The sequence below is a fragment of the Solanum dulcamara genome, chromosome 7 (assembly GCF_947179165.1).
Source record: "Solanum dulcamara chromosome 7, daSolDulc1.2, whole genome shotgun sequence".
NCBI lineage: Eukaryota > Viridiplantae > Streptophyta > Magnoliopsida > Solanales > Solanaceae > Solanum > Solanum dulcamara.
In genome coordinates this window covers 12,686,320-12,705,388 of record NC_077243.1, presented here as the reverse complement: position 1 = coordinate 12,705,388, position 19,069 = coordinate 12,686,320, and the positions used below count along the sequence as shown (strand labels likewise).

The 19,069-nt window shown below is 32.0% G+C and overlaps 1 protein-coding gene and 1 pseudogene across 1 annotated transcript; one reads left to right on the top strand and one right to left on the bottom strand.

The window, feature by feature from the left end:
* Nucleotides 1–13,264: 13,264 nt before the first annotated feature.
* LOC129894528 (CASP-like protein 4D1) lies at nucleotides 13,265–14,737 on the bottom strand. Its single transcript, XM_055970235.1, has 3 exons — nucleotides 14,586–14,737; nucleotides 14,300–14,435; nucleotides 13,265–13,516 (listed from the first exon to the last, which is right to left on the bottom strand). The coding sequence occupies exons 1-3, from the start codon at nucleotides 14,735–14,737 to the stop codon at nucleotides 13,265–13,267; spliced, it is 540 nt and encodes a 179-aa protein (XP_055826210.1).
* An 815-nt stretch (nucleotides 14,738–15,552) lies between these two features.
* Nucleotides 15,553–17,884, top strand: LOC129894527 (protein REDOX 2-like; annotated as a pseudogene).
* Nucleotides 17,885–19,069: the final 1,185 nt, after the last annotated feature.

Here is a 19,069-nt window from a genome sequence, read left to right as displayed (position 1 = left end):
TCCTTAAAGCCTTAAAAAGATAATACAAATAGATCAAAAGATTCCCACAATTACTTGGACCCATCCTTCCTTCATGTATTCATCATTAGGGTTTGTTGCCTTCCCCTTTTCACTTTCCTTTTCTCATTAATGATATAGAACAATTTGCATATTTTATATTTTTCATAAAACTAAATGCTCCATATACGTATATTTTTGAAGAATAAGAGGGAAAAAAACACCTCATTAATTCCTCACTCTTTTTTTGTTTTAACTGTCTTATATTATCAGTAAGTAAGAATTATGGTGGAGCGATAAGTTTTTCTTTCATCCTTAATTAGATATTTTCGATTTCAGCTAGCTAGCTGATATAAAATTGCCTACGTTATAAATCGATATACTCACTAATGTGGAATTTACTGGCAAAAATCTGGATTTAATCGAAGTCCCTTGGAGTATCAGAGTACACAGGATGGAAAGCAAATATTCCTTCTAGTTTTCAAAAGAGTAATTTTTAAACCATGGTCTAGAAGGTTTAAATGTTGCAAGAGAAATAAAAAGAGGTTGCTAAATAGCTTATCAAAAAGGGACTACCGACAAAAATGTCTATTCTGATTCAGATCGTGTATAATCTATTTAAGGTTCAAGTGCAACTCAAACTCGAAATCTCTAATTAAAAATGGAGATATTTTATCCTTCGAGTATATCTCTGGGCAATTCCTTTCTCTCTCTTCACACAACCTTCTTAGCAAAGCATATGTCTATTCAAAAGAAGCTGTGTTTTTTTTAGGTTGTAAATAAAAACACACACACACTGTACACTCTTTTGTGTTTTATCTTTTATTCTTTTTCCAGTGTGTGTGACATGTTACCACTTATGAATCCTTTTTTTTTTCTTTCTGATTGTTACTTTTTGTTTGTTTTTCGTCCTGGGAATGCTCCATCACCAGTGGAAGCACAGAATTCCCATACTTTATGCTCCCAAGTGGCGACAAATATCCCACTAGGCAGCTTAGAGTGTCTACAAACAAACAGAAAATTTCAAAGATGTGTGTTGTAAAAACTTGTCAAGCACCATATTATGATGATTAATTCCACACACAAAAAAAAGGTTCCTTGGTGGTGAAAAATGCTCAATACTTTTTGCTGTATTTGTCTTTGGTAAGAGATATATGATCCCACTATCCCATGGGTCATGAGGCACATGGAGACTAAAAAGGTCCCCTTCTCACAAAAGGCTAACTCATCAACACCCAAAAAAGAAAAAGAGAGAGAGAAAAAGGGTATTTGAAAAGAAAGAAAAAGGAGAGAGCACACCATGCTCCCTGTCTTAGTATGTAATTGTACTTCACTCCCTTTTTTTTTTTTTTAATTTTCCTCTTTGGAGTAGAATAAAGTAACCTAAGATTATTTTTCTTGTCCCTCTCTTCTTTTCTTTTTTCCCCTTGTGGGTCACGTCGAGGGCCAGGACGATCCTCAATATTTTCGATACGTAACATAACTATATATATACATAAAAAAAAAGGGCAGCCGATCACATGACATCAATTTTACCAGTTACTCCAAGGCTCCCCTTCATAACTATATATATACATATATAAATTATATTAATATTAAATATATATTATACTATGCGTTCGTGTTAAGAATTTCAAAAGTTAAATTCATTAAATTTAAATAATAAATCTTTCGAGGAGAAGGAGAGAGAAGAGTAAGTTAACACATGTGAGACCTCAAAGAAACAATTTTTTAATGAAAATGTAACTATCTATACATTTTATTTAGGTGATGGAGAAGAATAGCTTGTTTGTCCATATTTTCAGTATCTCTCTATTTTGAATAATAGTTTTTTTTGGTCATAAATGCTTTTCGGAAAAGTATTTTTGGTAACTAATTGTTTGTGTTATTGTCTAATCAATTTGCAAAGCACATTATTATTATTAGATCAAGGTTCAAAATATATTCCTGGGGAAAATTTTATTTTATCAGCTTCTAAAAGATAACTTCTGCTATTATTCAAAAAAAAAATCCAAAAAGCTCTACTAAATATGTTAACTATAAAAAATAAGCACTTTTTTAAAAAAAATAGTTTTAATTTCCTAGAATCTTGGTCAAAGAAAAAGGGATCAACTTTTGCTTGCAAGCTGTGACAAAACTTTACCCTTAAAGACCTAACACAACTAGAGCTTGTTTCAGTATATCATTTTCTTTAGTTGGCTTATGTCCATTAAGCCTACACAAAATTCAAAAAGGCTCTCTCTACCTTGCTTGCACCTCAAGTGGTTTCACCATTTCCTCACAAGTGACTACTAGTACTACTAACTAATATATGAAGAAAGTGGTCTATTATGATCCACTTCTATTACACGTTGTTTTCCTTTTTGACTTTTCCTTTTCCCTTTTCCTCATTCATAAATTATTAAGTCTGGACTCGCGCCAAGAAATACGACTGAACTTAGTAACTTTAATCTAAATGTTGTATTTAATTTGTATTAAAAAATTCACTAAATATATAGAAAAGCTAAATTCATAACTCAGACGTTACTAACACTTAGTATTGCTATTCTTAAATTAAGATATCATAAAATTCAAATCTCGACTCCAACTCTACTATTAAGTCTATGCATTCTTCTATGTGGTCACCCAAACCACTAAAAACAAATACAACCGAAAGTTTTAAAATTGTGAACGTAAAAGTGGTCGTAAAAAAATTCAAATACTAGCTTGGCAATTTTAAGTGTTTCAAAGCTGGTCGTAAAAATAACCTAGATAAGTGAACTTAATAGTAATAAAGGATAAATGTATTCGATTAATACTGACTGAATTAGGTGACAGTGGGATCTCCCTAATTTGATGCATTTATTTCTCTAGAAACAAAAGCCCTTTATGATTTGAATTAACCTAAATACTAAGCAAAGTGATATGACATTTTAACGGATTGACATAACACAATCATCTAATATATGGTAGAATTAATTAATTAATTAATTAATTAATAGGTGTTAATGCTTCCGCACCTAATCAGAAATCTCTTATTCGAGTATTGAGAATAGAGAAACAATTGAATCACATGTGACATGAGTTAAAATTAATCGAGTCGGTAAATTCTGAATATCAAATAACTAAACCAAAAATGCAAAAATAGGGACAATCTATATAAAGGAATAATCTCAATAAGTCAACATGTTTTCCTACCTTAACTGTTCTTCTAACCAGTCAATATATAATTGGCTAATCAGAAAATTTATCTTCAAAGCTAAGTCTCCGAGAGAAAGGTTGAAATATACGGCGATAGATTATGTTAATTTCTTACTCGATGTCTTCTTTACGACTTTCGGCTCTTGTCATAACATACTTTAAAGTTTATATATCTTTTTTTGAGATCGGGCTCACTCTTCAAACAAAAGTGGAGAATTGGGCCTATAACCTCAATGGCCCAGTACTAGATAAATTAAGGTCCATGTGCCAGCGGAAAATAGGCCCAGGGAGTCTGAAAATGACGCATTCTGGGAAATGACTTTCGCGTCCTTGAAAACTTATTTTTCTTACTTTTAAAAGAATAATGTTTTCTTACCCAAAAAGAATAAATATATATACACATTATTATTTTTCCAATTATGTTGGTCGATACAAATGAGAAGTAAAATAGAATGTTTTTTTTGTTTATATAACCACACTTTTTAAGAGTAAAATTATTATTTCACTTGAAAATACTTTTAAAATTAGTTGTTCAAACTTCAAATTCTCTATCTCAAATTGAACTTGAAATGATGGGCCATAAAAAACTCTTTTTTTTACAAAGAAGATATTCCATATATTATTATCTATGGACAAAAATGGTGAGTTAATATTCAATATTTTATTGCATATAATTAAATAGGCTATATTGAAAAAACTTGTCAAATTAAAATCTATATAATTCAAGTTTAAAGCATTGGATATACACCCGCCTGCATGCATTTGTCCCTAACAATACCAAGAATAATTTAACAAAATGTTTAGTAAATAGCTTATAGGATTAAATACACAACATTTTTGCACTTAAAAATCAAATAATTATTTTGAAATAAGACAGTATTGAAGTTGAAATAATGGATTAGATAGTAAATAAATACTTATCACGTATTTGAAGTGCATATAATATAAGTAGTAAAAAAATGTTCTCTAACATCCTCATACATGAATTTGCCCCTTACAATACCAAAAATATTCAAACAAAATGAATCGTAAGTCAATTTTATTAATCTCGTAGCCTACAGAATCAAGTAAAAAAAACATTATTGCACCTAAAAATCAAAATGTTTATAATTAAAGATGGTAATATCACACAAACGATCCGATCAAATCATATTAAAGTGATTTTTAAAATTTGATCAAACAAGCTATATAAGTCTCAGACTAAAAGCTTTTTCCGCTCCATTGCGTGTGCTCGAGGTAGAATTTTTTTTTTTAGAAAGATGTGAATGGGAAAAAAGCGCGTTTCACAGAATTAAGAATAGTGAGCATAGCCATAGACCATAGTAGTAAAACCAGCAAGAAGAATTCCTATTTCAAAAAAATTGTCGCTCTTCTCCCTAAATTCTACACGTAGTTCATTTTCTTCATTTATGTCTATTGATTCGTGTATGAAGATTTTGAGTTCAATACTGACGCCAACTCCACTTGCCAATAAAAACGCCATCACCTGCCAATTTTGTTCAAAACTGCACATGTTATACTAAAAACTAATTATAATTTTGTTTAAAACTGCACATGTTATACTAAAAACTAATTGATTAGTACCGTACTTATGTTGATGGGAGGTACCATATATCTAGGCTTACACTAGCTTAAAAGATTTGTTGACTTGTACACTTTGGTGTTCCATATATTTTTATTATCTGAAACAATTAAACTTTAAAAATTTTCTTTTGCTTTTGATGAAATGATTTAAAGTCAAAAAATGTTTAAGGTTGGTTCTAAACCACAAGTTTCAGAAATTTTGTCAAGTCAAATAATGTCATATTAATTGGGATAGAGAAATATTTTACAGTAATTATTTAGAAGTATTAAATATTGTGTAATTTATATAAATCTCACAGTGTTAAGAACTAATTACATTATTTTCTTATATTTTTCAAATTACATTAAAATTCCTTTAAAATACGTCACTGGACTTTCGGATACATCAGCAGACATCCGGATACATAGGGGAGGGATGTATGAGAGATGGAGGGATGTATCAGAGAGGGGGTAGAACATCCGGATACATAGGGGAGGGATGTATCCTAGAAAGGAGAGATGTATCTGAGAGGGGTATAGGGATGCGCTAGCGAGAGGGAAGTGATGTATCCGAGAAGGAATTTTTGAAATTTTTTCAAATGATAGAAAATTTTAGAAATTATGGTAAATTAAGATATGTATTTTGGTAAGTTTTCCTTAAATATTAGAGATCCATTTGTTGACTATGATGGTAAATAGAGACATTTTTTTTAATAATATGTTGAGTTGTCAAAAGAAAATTAACCTTATCTCCGTAAAAATCAAACATAGGTAGAAATTGGCCGTTGATCAACCTCTTCCCTTTGAAGGAATGATACAGTGCGAAAGGCAGCTGAAACAATGAGTACAGAATTTCCCCTCCAGAGATAGCTAACACATACCTCTAAGTATGAGATTTTTTTTTAAAAAAAATAAAATAAAATTATGAGATTGAATCATAAATATTGGTAGTTTGATAAAAGACGATATTTTAACTTAACTTTAACTGACAACTAAACACTCCAACTTTAATAATACATTGTTATCTCATGTATTAAAGTTAGTAACCAGAAACAATAAAGATGAAAAGTAAAAGTGTCCGAGTCCACAGAATTCACCTTGTGTCCTTAAGGATTTAATTCCCTCACTATACCCGAGGTTATAGATTATTTCCTCCCGAGATAAAACGGATAGAACATTAAAGAAGTAGCGGTACCTCAAACTTCAATAATTTCGGCGAATTTAGAAAGCAACAACGTAGTCACACAAAAATATAATTTTGTTTGCAAGAAAATATATGCAGAACAGGGATAAATTTGATATTGAAAACTGAGAGGAGGCCTCTCTATTTATAGCCAACAAGGGTGCGAACTCACATGTTCAGAACAAGCATGGTTTCTTTTGGGAAGGAAAGTGTCTGGAACAGGTCCTTTTCGAAACCTCGAATTAATTAATCAATATTTATATTCCTAATTAATATTAAATTGGACACCATTTACTTAATCCTTTATGAGTTAAAGGAAGTGTTTCTTTATATAAGGACAAGACATTTTCTTTCTTCTACCAATGAGGGAAAAATGACTTTTCATTTTTCATTCGTTTGGTTCCCCCACATTTCTCATTTTTATTTCCCATTCACACTTCACTAAAATTTATTTCCCATTCACACTTCACTAAAATCCAATATGCACATCTAAGCATCTCAAATGATCCCCACTCCGTCTCAGTCTTGTGGACATCCGATGTTGACATGACGTATAAGTTTTGAAGATGGTTAGAGTGTTCAACTGATCGATACAGTAAACATAAGGCAAAATGTCTAGATATACATCCTCAAAAATAGAATATTCGATTACAATTGAAGCCAATATTAAGATGTCTATCTATATATATTATATATGCCTTTATAAAATTTACCACAACAAACAAGAAGATTCATTTTAGGCAGAGAGCCTAATAAGTTAGTTCAATCTAAAGCTGCCCAATTTGGACTGCATATATAGTCCAAATTGGCGCATAAGAAACGTATCAAATTATAGAAGAACGTGTCATTTTGGATTTGGTTTATTTGCTATAGTCATGATAAGTAAAGGAAAAAGCTCTAAATAACACCAAAAAAAAATTGTGCTACGAAGGTAGGTTGCGATATGACCAATAGTTATAACATAATTTATTTATTTATAACCCGTCCAATATAGCTCAACCCGTCAATTTGCCACATGAGTTTGTTTAGTAAAGAAATTAAAAGAAGACAAGAGGAGATGCTAGTGAAATTGGTGCTCTCTCCATCTTGAAGTGTGAAGTTGTTGAGTAAAATAAGTGCAAAGGTAGCTGCGCAAGTCAACATAGTCACTATCCTCAGAACAACAATTGACATGATTCTAACCTTAGATAACCTTAGACTTTGCCATTTTTTTCTTCTTTTCTTGACACTCTTGACAACAATTTTTTATTTTAATTCTCACCTTTCATATTTTCAATAGTAAAGAACAACCTTTTATAATTTATACACGAATAATTACAGCACTTAACAAAGGTCGTAGAGTTTGTCGAAATGGCTAAAAAAAAAATTGTGAATAACGACATTGTAGCTGGACGACAATGTCATAGTAGGAAATAGGCAATCCTTTTCCAATTTAAGCAAATCTGCCAACAAGAAAACGCGTAAGGAAAATAAAGAATCCATGATAATTTATGGAGTTGTAATTACAATTTACTTAAAAATGAAATTACTTGATATACTTCCTCTTCTATCTTAGGAAATGTGGCATTTCAAATTCTCTTTATTTAAAGGACTTTATCTTTCATATGATTTTTCCCCCCACCTAGTTTAGGTGCTATAATTATAATTTATGTTATGTTATATCTTATCCTAAATTGTAACTTAACTACATTTTTAAAACTATAATAGAGTAGTAGTCCTTTTATAATATAACTCTGAATAGCTGGTTTCAAGGTGATGTGGGCTGGTCCTCATATCTTTTCATGTTCATTCATCAAACTCATATGGGGAATTGGGCCTATAATACCTTACTGGAAAAATGGCGTAGCTTAGCTAATTCACCCCTCTAATTATCTTTTATAGTGGTTGTTGAAAAGAATTTCATGATATAGCGATAGTTTAGAATTTTATAGCAGATACTCATATTCCTTTCTTTAATGCAGATATTTTGATAGCATTCTGATTCCTACAATTTGCTCATGCAAAAAAATTTCTTTATTTTATTCGTTTGGAGTCCTTTCCACAGTTTTAACTTATAAAAATAGATTTCTCTTCAATGTAAATATTTATTTGCATTTGATATTTATATATAAAAAATATATATTACCATTGGTGTTTACAATTTTAAGTGAAATAATACATCACTTGGCCATGGTATGAGTGATAATTGAATGCACGAAATATGCATTTTACATAGGTTGGTATAAACATTAGGTGCCAATTTTTTTTACCACAAGGAATATGACGAGATGATAAGATCTTTTCATGCTTGAGCCTTAATTAGATGTATCGATTTCAAGCTTTTGATTTTGTAAGAAATGAACCGCATGTGGTGTAAATTAAGATTAATCAAAACTTCACACCCAAATATTCGTAAAAGTAGTACTCCTTATTTCTCAATTTATGTGACTTATTATTATTGTTAATCTGTCTCAAAAAGAATGTCATATTTCTATAATTAGAAAGAATTTAACTTTTAAATTTCTTTTTTACCCTTAATGAAATAATTTACTTCAAGAAAGTCAAAAAGGGAGGTGCACATGCACCATCCAAGAAGAAAACGCGTATTTTATGCGTTTCAAAAAGTTGTTGCCTCCTTTAGCAACTTTGGATAAGAAAACGCGTATTTTACGCGTTTTCAGTTTCCTATAAATAGAGAGCCTCTTGTGTAACACTCCAAAATTTTTTCCGCCAAGACTCGAACCATTCTTCATATGTGTATAGACTCGAACTGAATGACTTTTAATTGTATATATGAGTTAGGATAAATTTCTAAGTATTTGAAGAGTATTATATGTGGTTTAGGGTCATAAGGGATCTCTAACACCAAGTCAAGCCCAAAGAATTTCTATCGACTAAGTTTTCATATGAGACTGTAGAGAAGGGTCAACTTTAAACGACCATATCTCCTAAAATATAACGAATTGGTGGCCCATGACCTATCAAATTAAAGATATGTGAGTCTTCTTTCCAACCCACCAAGATTTTATTTTTTGGAGTTTGGAGTAAAATATTATGCCCAGTCAACCAGAGAGGTGTGCGACAAGTCTGCAATGCGGACCTGTCGCGGACTTGGTCAGTTTTTCCATGTTTTAATAAGGGCAACTTGGACCATTCTCAATTATATATATACAATCTTGGACGCGTTTTTAGGGCATTTTTGCAGTCTTTAGCCTCCTCAAAACCCCAAACTTTATCATCTTCTCTCTCAAATCATCTCCAACAAATTTGCTCTCAAACTCAAGGATTCAAGATCTTCAAGCCATATTTTTTATTTTTGGTGAGATAATCTTCATTCCAGGTATGTAAGGCTACTCATAACGTTGAATTGAGTTCATCCACGTGTCATACATCTTCATTAATTTGAGTTTAGTTGAGTTTGAGGTTCCATGAGTTGAGTTCTTGAGTTATCTATAATTTCTATTGAGTTTTGTATATAAATTCATATGTATTAATGATGTTCTTGAGTTGAGTTTTGTTGAGAGTATGGATTCATGTATACATTCACATGAACCCAAGATGAGATTTCATTTTTGTCATATTTTGTCTTGAGGTTGAGATTGATGGTTTTTCATGTATAACTAAAATATCGCTTTCAAAGTGAGATGATGCATATTTTAAAGAGTTTGATAAAATTGAACATAGAGTTAAATGACAATTTTGGGGCAAGTTGTTTGATGATGATGTAAATGATGTTCATCTTTAAAAAGTGAAATGGTTGATGAAGATGTAACGTTGATGATGATGTTTTGAGATGTAATGAATTGGAGTCTAATGTGACTACATGATATGGTTTGCATAATTCGATTAGATTGGAGTCTTGTGAGTACTTTGAGTATAAATGATTGTTTAAGAAGGAGTTTTAGTAATGATTTGTGAATATTTTTGCATAAATTATTTATGCACTATTTTGAGTTTAAAGAATGATTATTTTCATCTTTGATTTAGAAAGAGTTTGAGCATGAGTATTTTGAGTATAAACGAGTTGAGCATCTTTACATTAAAACCTCTATTTTTACATTAGAACCTTGTTGGAACGGACAAGAGCTATGTTGGCAACTGTAAGATTGGAAAAACCATTTTGGACAGAAGTAGTCAAAATCGTCTGTTATGTGATCAATATGTCACCATCAACCCAATTGATCTGAAAACACCAATGGAGATGTGGATAGAAAAACCCGCTGATTATTCTTTCTTACATATATTCGGAAGTCCTGCTTATTTTATGTACAACACTCAAGAAAAATCAAAATTGGATGCGAAATCCAGAAAATGCATTTTCTTAGGATATGCTGATGGAGTCAAGGGGTATCGCTTGTGGGATCCCACTGCCCGTAAGGTGGTAATCAGCAGGGATGTTGTATTTATTAAAAACAAGATACAAGTAAAAGAAGGTAGCACTTCGAAAGAAAAATCGAAAGAAAAATCAGAGACTACAACAATTAAAATTGAAGAAATAAAAGAAGTTTCAATTTCTTCTGAAGAAGCACCAGAGCACAAAGAACAAGAGCAAGCTGAAATCGAAACTCCACAAGTTCGACGGTCAACTAGGGAGAGAAGAGAACCATCTTGGCACTCAGATTATTCTATAGAGGGCAATGTTGCATTCTGTCTATTAACAGAGGATGGAGAGCCTTCAACTTTTCACGATGCTATAAAAGGCCAAGAATCATCTCTGTGGATGGCAGCAATGCGAGAAGAAATTAAAGCTTTTCATAAAACTAAAACATGGGATCTTGTTCAATTATCAAAAGGAAAGAAGGTCATTGGAAACAAATGGGTCTACAAGATCAAACGCAATGGTAATGATCAAGTGAAAAAGTATCGTGCAAGATTGGTGGTAAAAGGATTCGCTCAGAAAGAAGGTATAGACTTCAATAAGATATTTTTTCCGGTGGTTCGACTCATAACAATTCAAGTGGTCCTGATAATGTGTGCTACATTTGACTTGTACTTGGAGCAGTTAGATGTCAAAACGATATTTCTTCATAGAGAGTTTGAAGAAGAAATTTACATGCTCCAACCAGAAGGTTTTGAAGAACAAGAAAAAGAGAACATGGCTTGCAGGTTGAACAAATCTCTATATGTCTCAAATAGGCGCCGAGGTATTCGTATAAGAGATTTGATACCTTCATTATAAGCCTTAGATACAACAGACATAGTTCAAATCCTTGTGTTTATTATAAGAGATTTGGTGATAACGATTTTATTATTTTGCTGTTGTATGTTGATGACATGTTGGTAGCAAGCCACAACAAAGATCGTCTCATAAATTTAAAGGCACAGTTGGTTAGGAAGTTTGAAATGAAGGACTTGAGACCAGCAAACAAGATTCTAGGAATACAAATTCACCAAGACAGAAACAATAGGAAGATTTGGCTTTCTCAAGAGAACTACTTGAAGAAAATCTTGCGATACTTCAAGATGCAAGACTGTAAGTCAATTTCTACCACACTTCCTATTAATTTTAAGTTATCCTCAAGTATGAGTCCTAGCAATGAAGAAGAGAGGATGGAGATGTCTCGAGTACCGTATACATCAGCATTGGGAATTTTAATATTCGCCTTGGTATGTACAAGACCTGACATATTACAAGCAGGCGGAGTAGTTAGTCGATACATGACTAATCCTGATAGAGAGCATTGGAATAATGTTAAGAGGATCCTGAGATATATCAAGGGTACCTCAGATGTTGCACTGTATAATGGAGGATCAGACCTTACTGTTAAAGGTTATATTGATTCAGATTATGCAAGTGATCTTGATAAAAGCAAGTCCACCACAGGTTATGGGTTTACTCTTACTGGAGGAGCTGTAAGCTGGGTTTCAAAACTACAGTCTATCGTGGCTACATCTACGATGAAAGCAGAATATGTAGTAGCTACACAAGCTAGCAAAGAGGCAATATGGATGCAGATGTTACTGGAGGAGCTCAGGCACAAACAAGAGAAGGTTGCTTTATTTTGTGACAGTCAGAGCGCTTTGCATCTTGTAAAGAATTCGGCATTTCATTCAAGGACAAAACACATACGAGTCTAGTATCACTTCGTTCGTGAGAAGGTGAATGAAGACAGTGTGGATATTCAGAAAATTCACACTAATGATAACCTAGTAGATATGTTTACGAAGCCGATCAACAGTAACAAATTTATATGGTGTCGATCTTCTGTTGGCCTAACAGAAACGTAACATTGCAATACTTGGTTAGAAAGGATGGTGTGAAGACTTAATTGATTCTCAATTAAATCTTCAAGTGGGAGAATGCAAGAAAGTCAAAAAGGGAGGTGCACATGCACTGCTCTAGAAGAAAATACGTATTTTACGTGTTTCAAAAAATTGTTGCCTCCTTTAGCAACTTTTGACAAAAAAACGTGTATTTTACATGAAAATGCGTATTTTACGCATTTTCAGGTTCCTATAAATAGACGTCCTCTTGTCCTCATTTAGATCATCCCACAAAAATACAATCCAAAAGAGTAAGAACACAAAGAGAGTTATACACCAAGATAATTGTTGTAGTTTTGAGTGTCCTCTTTAGTGAGTTATTCCTTTTACAAGAGAGAAGTGTTTATTGTTGTTTTCTCCTTGTATTTGAGACCCTCATCCCTTTTGGTTTGGGGACGACAAGTACTTCGTCTCGAGTAGGACACCAGCGATCTCTACATTCACCTATGTAATTTTGAAATTTGCTTGAAAGCAACTCCGTTTTCTAAGGGAGAGTGGACTAAGAAAAGGAGAAGCGTCATGCGTCATGCTTTTGTAGACCAGCTAGTATACATTAAAGAAAGTGGCTTCCTCAATTAAACTAGCTTCCTCATCTTCTCTTCCCCCCCAACAACTTCACTCCGGAGGAATCACATATTCTTAAGCGAGAAGATCAGAAGCAGTGTACTCTCATATTATTATAGTAAAATCCTTCTACCCTGTGGTTTTTCCCCTCTATCTGTTTGAGGGATTTTCACGTAAAATTCTCGTGTCCACTTTATTTTCATTATTTATTATCATATCAAACTTTAGTTATAGTGCTTCCTCCTCCTAACATTTACATCCACACAAATATATAATATACTTGTTTTAGACTACAAATTAAAATTTCAAAAAGAGTAGGACAATTCAAGACAAAAGAATTGGTGCATTTGCCCCTGACTATACCGACAGTAACTCAACAAAATGAATAGTAAGTAATAGAGATATTTTTCATGATCCAGATAATAGAATGAAAGTACAAGATTATTACACATGAAAATAAAATGCTTATAGAAAAAGTTGGTAATAATTAAAAATTAACTTTTTATATATATATTTCCCATCTAGTGATCAGTGCTAAAAGCCTCTTCCTTTAGGGTAGGCAGAAGTAAGAATGGTGAGTATAGCCATGGTAACAAAACCAGCAAGGAGGACTCCACTGGCAATAATTCCCCTATCTAGAAATTTTTCGGTTTTGTCCCCAAACTCGTCCAGTCCAGTTACACCTAAACTTTCGAAGCCATCCACCAATTGGTCTATGAATTTTTTGAGTTCAATACTGACTCCAAATCCCACCCCAACTCCACTTGCCAAGAAAAATGCTATCACCTGCAAAATTTCTGGAGGTTTAAATCCTATAGAAAACAGTCTATCATCTTGGATAAAAGTTAGTAAATTCACATGAACGGGCCAATTAATTGAATTAAGGAAAAATTACAGAAATACACAACTTGTTTTACCATATTTTTTAAATTCTCTACCATTTGAAAAAATTACAAAAATCTTTACACTCTCCTATTCTCTGATATCGATCGGATACATCACTTTACGTGATGTATCGGAAAGTCGGATACATCACTTTACGCGATGTATCGATCGGATACATCACTTAGGACGTTAGATACAATACTTTATGTGATGTATTAGGACGTACATGATGTATCCGAAAGTGACCGAAAATAAGGGATTTCGAATAATTTTTAAAAGAATAGATATAAAATGTAATTGAGAAGAATCATGGGATTTTGTAAAATTTACAAAATGAGAGCATAGTATAAATATGCGTCTTAATAAGGGCCCCAATGGGTTTTGTACTATATTATTGTGAAAGCCTTATAAATGGTTTTATAAATAGATTTTTGGTGTTTATATATGTAACATATGTAAGTACACTAGTGAAATTCATAAATGGAGTATTTATATCTCTTAGGAGCATAGTTTTCTTTGTTTTAATTTGTTTGTCTTATAAATGGAAATGGAGAGGAAGTAGATTAAATACCAAAATAGAAGCATGTTACTCACTTCGTCCCAAATTAGTTGTCATGTTTTTCAATTTGAAAGTCAATTTGACTCATTTTCGAAGCTAAATTGTATTAATGAACAGAACAAAACCTTATCTCCGTAGAAATCAAATACGGGAAGAAACTGTCCGGTGATCAACCTCTTCTCCTTCACGGCTTGATACAATGCGAAAGGCAGCTGAATTAATGAATAGAGCACTCCCCCTGCTGCCGCTGCTAACACGTACCTGAACTTATGATGCAAGTAAATCATAATTAAATTATTGGCAATTTCACAGATTTAATTACCATAATAACAGAAAAGAAAAATTATATATGTACTAATTGTCAAGCCTTTGTAGCTTGTTAGTTTCATTTCTTATTTATTTTTGTCTCACCTGAAGCCTTTGATGTCACTGAATTTGGTTTTGTCTCCATCAAGTTTGAAGTTGTTGGTAACAATAAGCGCAAGGGAAGCTGCGCATGCCGAGAGAGTAAGTATTCTCAGCACAGCAATTGAATTGATTATTATACGTTTAGACGTTGCCATTCGATCGATCAATTCGCGCTTTGTTTTAATTTCTTCTTTCCTTTGGCTATAATTTAACTTCCTTTTATACACCTAAACGTCGCTGAATTGGTCGAAATGGACAAAAAGAAATTAAATGCCGGACGTGAATGTGAAAAAAACAATTCTAATTAATTTAGACAAACCTTTGAACGAGCAAACGCATAATTTCTTCAGAGGGAAACAAAAAGAAAACATGTTGATTTTGTAGTTTACTTATTAGATATAGTAATAGTAATAGCTTTGAATAAGCAAGGAATCCAAATACATGCATAATGCTAAGTGTTACTATCCAAACAAAACAAAATAATGAGACACCTAGCATATTGTTGTGTTTATAAACACAAAAACAATTTTGGACAGAGGTGTAGAGATTCATTATCTATTGCCAATTGATTCCATTCTATCCCGATTAGTGAACCGATTCTAAAGGAATTTTTATATTGCAAAGTATTAGTGATTGAATTATACATAAGCATATTCATCACATTTCTGCAATTACGCCTTTCATATTCTTTTCTGCCTTTCATAATTATAAGTTTTTATGTGTGAGTTTCTTCATGTTTTATTTTAGAAATTTTCATTCGGTTGTATCATTAAGTTGACTGATAAAAATGTCTCGTGCCATTAAAAATAAAGGAAAATTACGCTCTATGGTTATTTTTGAAAAAAACTTGTCACTTAGTTCATAAACACACGATTTAATCCATATTTATGTGTAAACATCTTTTATACACTATTATACTTTTATACAAGATTGATACATTATATATAATAATTTTCTTCCTAGGTAGAATATGAAGAAATCTGATCTAGAAGATGAAATCCATAACTGCTATCTGCTTGAGAGAGAGTGAGCAGAAATGAGAAATAATTTCCATGTGATAGAAGTTAGTTACAAAGAGGTATATGTACAGGAATATACAGTTGTATATAGTTTCCACTAACTACATCACTAACTAACTAACTCTAACTAAACTATTCCGGATATAATTAGATAGGACTAGGTACAAGCTAACATTGTGGAATCTAATCCTACTAGCTAATTCTATCATCTGCAATAGAATAATGTATAATTTTATATATTGAGCTAAGTGATATAAATATTTTCAAAAGTTATATATTCTTGAAAATTTCCAATAAATAAATGGCATATGGTCTCGTTTTAGTTTCGAAGTTCTGAGGAGTTGCAATTGCATTCAAGCCGAAGTAGTGATCTTTTTGTGTGTGTAAAGTCTCGATGTAAAAGTCACTCTCTGAGATGTCTAGTGTAGAGGTCCATTTCATACCACATGCAAATATTATTTTACTTTGTTGATTTAAAGAGTTAAAATGTGGATGTGGTAGTTGGCAAATCTCAATAACTAAAAGATTAATATTTTTGTCAAATCAAATTTCACAAATAAATCTATCAAAGTTTAAAATGCTTGTTTTTTCATGATATCACTGATGATATCATAGGAACAAAATTTTTACTATAAATAGAAAACACTTGATCATTTGTAAGAATACATCAAGATTGAGAGAAAAAATATTAGAGAGTAAAGTGTACCATAACCTATAAGAAAATAGTTTGTGAAGAAAAATAGACTGTGAGCGATAATTTTAGTAAGGTGAAAAATCAAAAAAGTGTTATTCCTTTTGAGTGTATTGTGGTCATTTTGAGTATTATACTCGTGACTACCCAATATAAAATTTCTTATTATAGTGATATCAGTGTCTTCTCTTGACTCTCGAGGTTTTTCTTTATTTAAAAGGATTTCCACATAAAAATTTTGATGTTATTTATTCTATTTTATTTTTATTATTTTGACCATATATATATTTATATTAAGCTTGCTTTTTCTCAACATCTAGTAGTCCTTAGCTTACTTTTCAAATCTTAATGAGAGTTATGTCTATCAGGGGTGGAGTCGTAATAATAAATGAATTAGGTAAAATTCAATAATTTAAATTTAAATTTTATATTTGTGTTAAAAAAATTATTTAATAAGTATAAACAATCGAATCAGAATCCATATAAGGAAAAAAAAAATTGTGGTCCAAATTTCATAAATTAAAATTTTTAACTCTGACTTCGTTCCCAGCCCGCCCTTTATTTACCTTTGAACTTTCCAAACTCTTAATATATTGTTTATAATTTTAATCTTAAATATGTACCGTAGGAAGCAGGGGACTTGTATCTAATAAATTGGCCGATCGATAAGCATGACACCTGAGATTTGATAGCCTTAAATTCAAAAAGGAAGACTTTTGTCCCTTTTGATATGAAAGGGGCGTGGAATTTAGCAATGAAAGAGTGCTGAAAGCTAAGTTAGGCCTAACCAACTCAATTGGAGTCAGCAGTGTCAGTCTTTGGACATATTAGTTACTTTTTTTTATTCCTTTTCAGGTAGAAATAAATGTGGCATGGCAGAGTCAAAAACTGTTGGATTATTGTAAAGAGAAAGGTGTTCATGTTAGCGCCTTCTCTCCATTAGGATCCAATGGTGGCCCTTGGGGTTCCTATGCCGTCATGCATAACCCAATCCTTAGCCACATCGCAATCACTAGACGAAAAACTATCCTCCAGGTTTTTTTTTCTCTTATTTACTCAAATGTTCAATTCCTTTTTTTAAATCGGGCTCAATTCATAAAAAAATCTTTAGACCATGCTCAATTTAACTAATTAACTATCCAAAAAGGAATAATAGGGGAAAATATATGATTTTTTTCCTATCCCTTGACTGATATCATAATGAAGTACTATAGATTCAACTTATCAAGTCAAGACCTATATCATCATTAGTATCAAGATTGCACCCAAAATATAATTTTTTTATATAAAAAAAAATCACTATTAGTGTTTTTAATTTTTTCCTTATGCTTTTGAATATGTGGATCGAGTGAATTTTGAAACATATATATGTACGTGTAGGTTGAGATGGGTATATGAGCAAGGAAAAAGTGTGATAGTGAAGAGCTTTAACAAAGAGAGGATGAAACAAAACCTTGTTGAAATATTCAATTGGGAACTTGTCACTGAACATAATTTCAGGATTCAAGCCATACGTCAAAGGAGGAGGATGCAACGGAGAGCCATTTATTCATCCAAACGAGCCCTACAAATCCACCGATGGAGAGATCTAATTCTTCCGCGAAACCGCTTGATCAATGATTTTGAAAATATTTTCTTGAGAAAAATTTTAGCAAATATTTTTTGGTCATAAAATTTGTCTATTTTTTGCTATTTTTAAAAAAAAATACACAGTTTATGACCCCAACTAATTCATATTTATCTTTTTGGGTCATCTGATATGAAAATTGCATAACAGTCATGAAAAGATTGTTTGTAACGAATTGTAATTTGACGAATGATTGTAGATAATAATTATGTTAATCAAAATATCATGTTATGATTTTAGAATAATGTATTTTTTTGTTCATTATAAGAATGATAATTATATGTATCAAATTTATGGTTATTATTGATAATTTTTAGAATATGTGTGTATAAGGGAAGAAAGATATTTTCTCTTTAGATACAATGAATATGGTCGGGCCCTTCCCCGGACCCTGCGCATAGCGGGAGCTTAAGTGCACCGGGCTGCCCTTTATACAATGAATATGGTAAGTCGTGGAAGAGGCTTGCACGCAACTTCTTCCCCAAACTATTTACTCCATTTACTTTTATATAAAATCGTATAATTATACGATTTTAAATTCATGTTAATATCTAAATTATAAGTATTGTTTATGTTTACTCTTTGTAAACAACAAATTTTCGAGCCGAGAAAAATAAATAATCAAGACTAGAAAATTGGAGTAACAAAGTGTAATATTTGATTTCAAAATGTGGTGCGTGTTACAATCTCTATGATAATCCTCTGATTCTTCAAATAATATGAAATATATTGAACTTGAATTTGATTTAGAGTCAAGGGCTTGAATAGCTTGATCTTGAATCTTCGTCTTCAAATTTGGATATGAATTATTCGTCACGAACACTTGTATGGTTATGACGAATAGTAAATATGAACAAGTAAGTTGATCTTGATCTTCTTGATATTTTTCTTCTTTTTTTATCTTGAACTTGATCTTGAACTTGAACTTAAATTTGATTACTTGAACTTTGTAGCTTTGTAGAGAATTTGCGGTCTTTGATCCACGAGCTCTCTTCTTGCTTCTTGTTCTTGAAAAAAAAAAATCTCAGAATAATGAGGACCCTATAGTTGTAGGGAGTGGTATGAGGGTGTGATTTGATTGGTTGGTTTGAACTGACCAATCAGATTTCTTTGGTGAAGAGATTTAATTTGATTGGTCAGAACATGTCAC

What these genes read in the sequence shown, in the direction of transcription:
- LOC129894528 (XM_055970235.1), bottom strand. Translation starts at nt 14,737, where the DNA reads ATGGCAACGTCTAAACGTATAATAATCAATTCAATTGCTGTGCTGAGA. An exon ending in AGTGACATCAAAGGCTTCAG is followed by an intron (nt 14,436 to 14,585) that starts GTGAGACAAAAA and finishes TCATAAGTTCAG; the next exon opens with GTACGTGTTAGCAGCGGCAG. An exon ending in TTGATTTCTACGGAGATAAG is followed by an intron (nt 13,517 to 14,299) that starts GTTTTGTTCTGT and finishes GAAATTTTGCAG; the next exon opens with GTGATAGCATTTTTCTTGGC.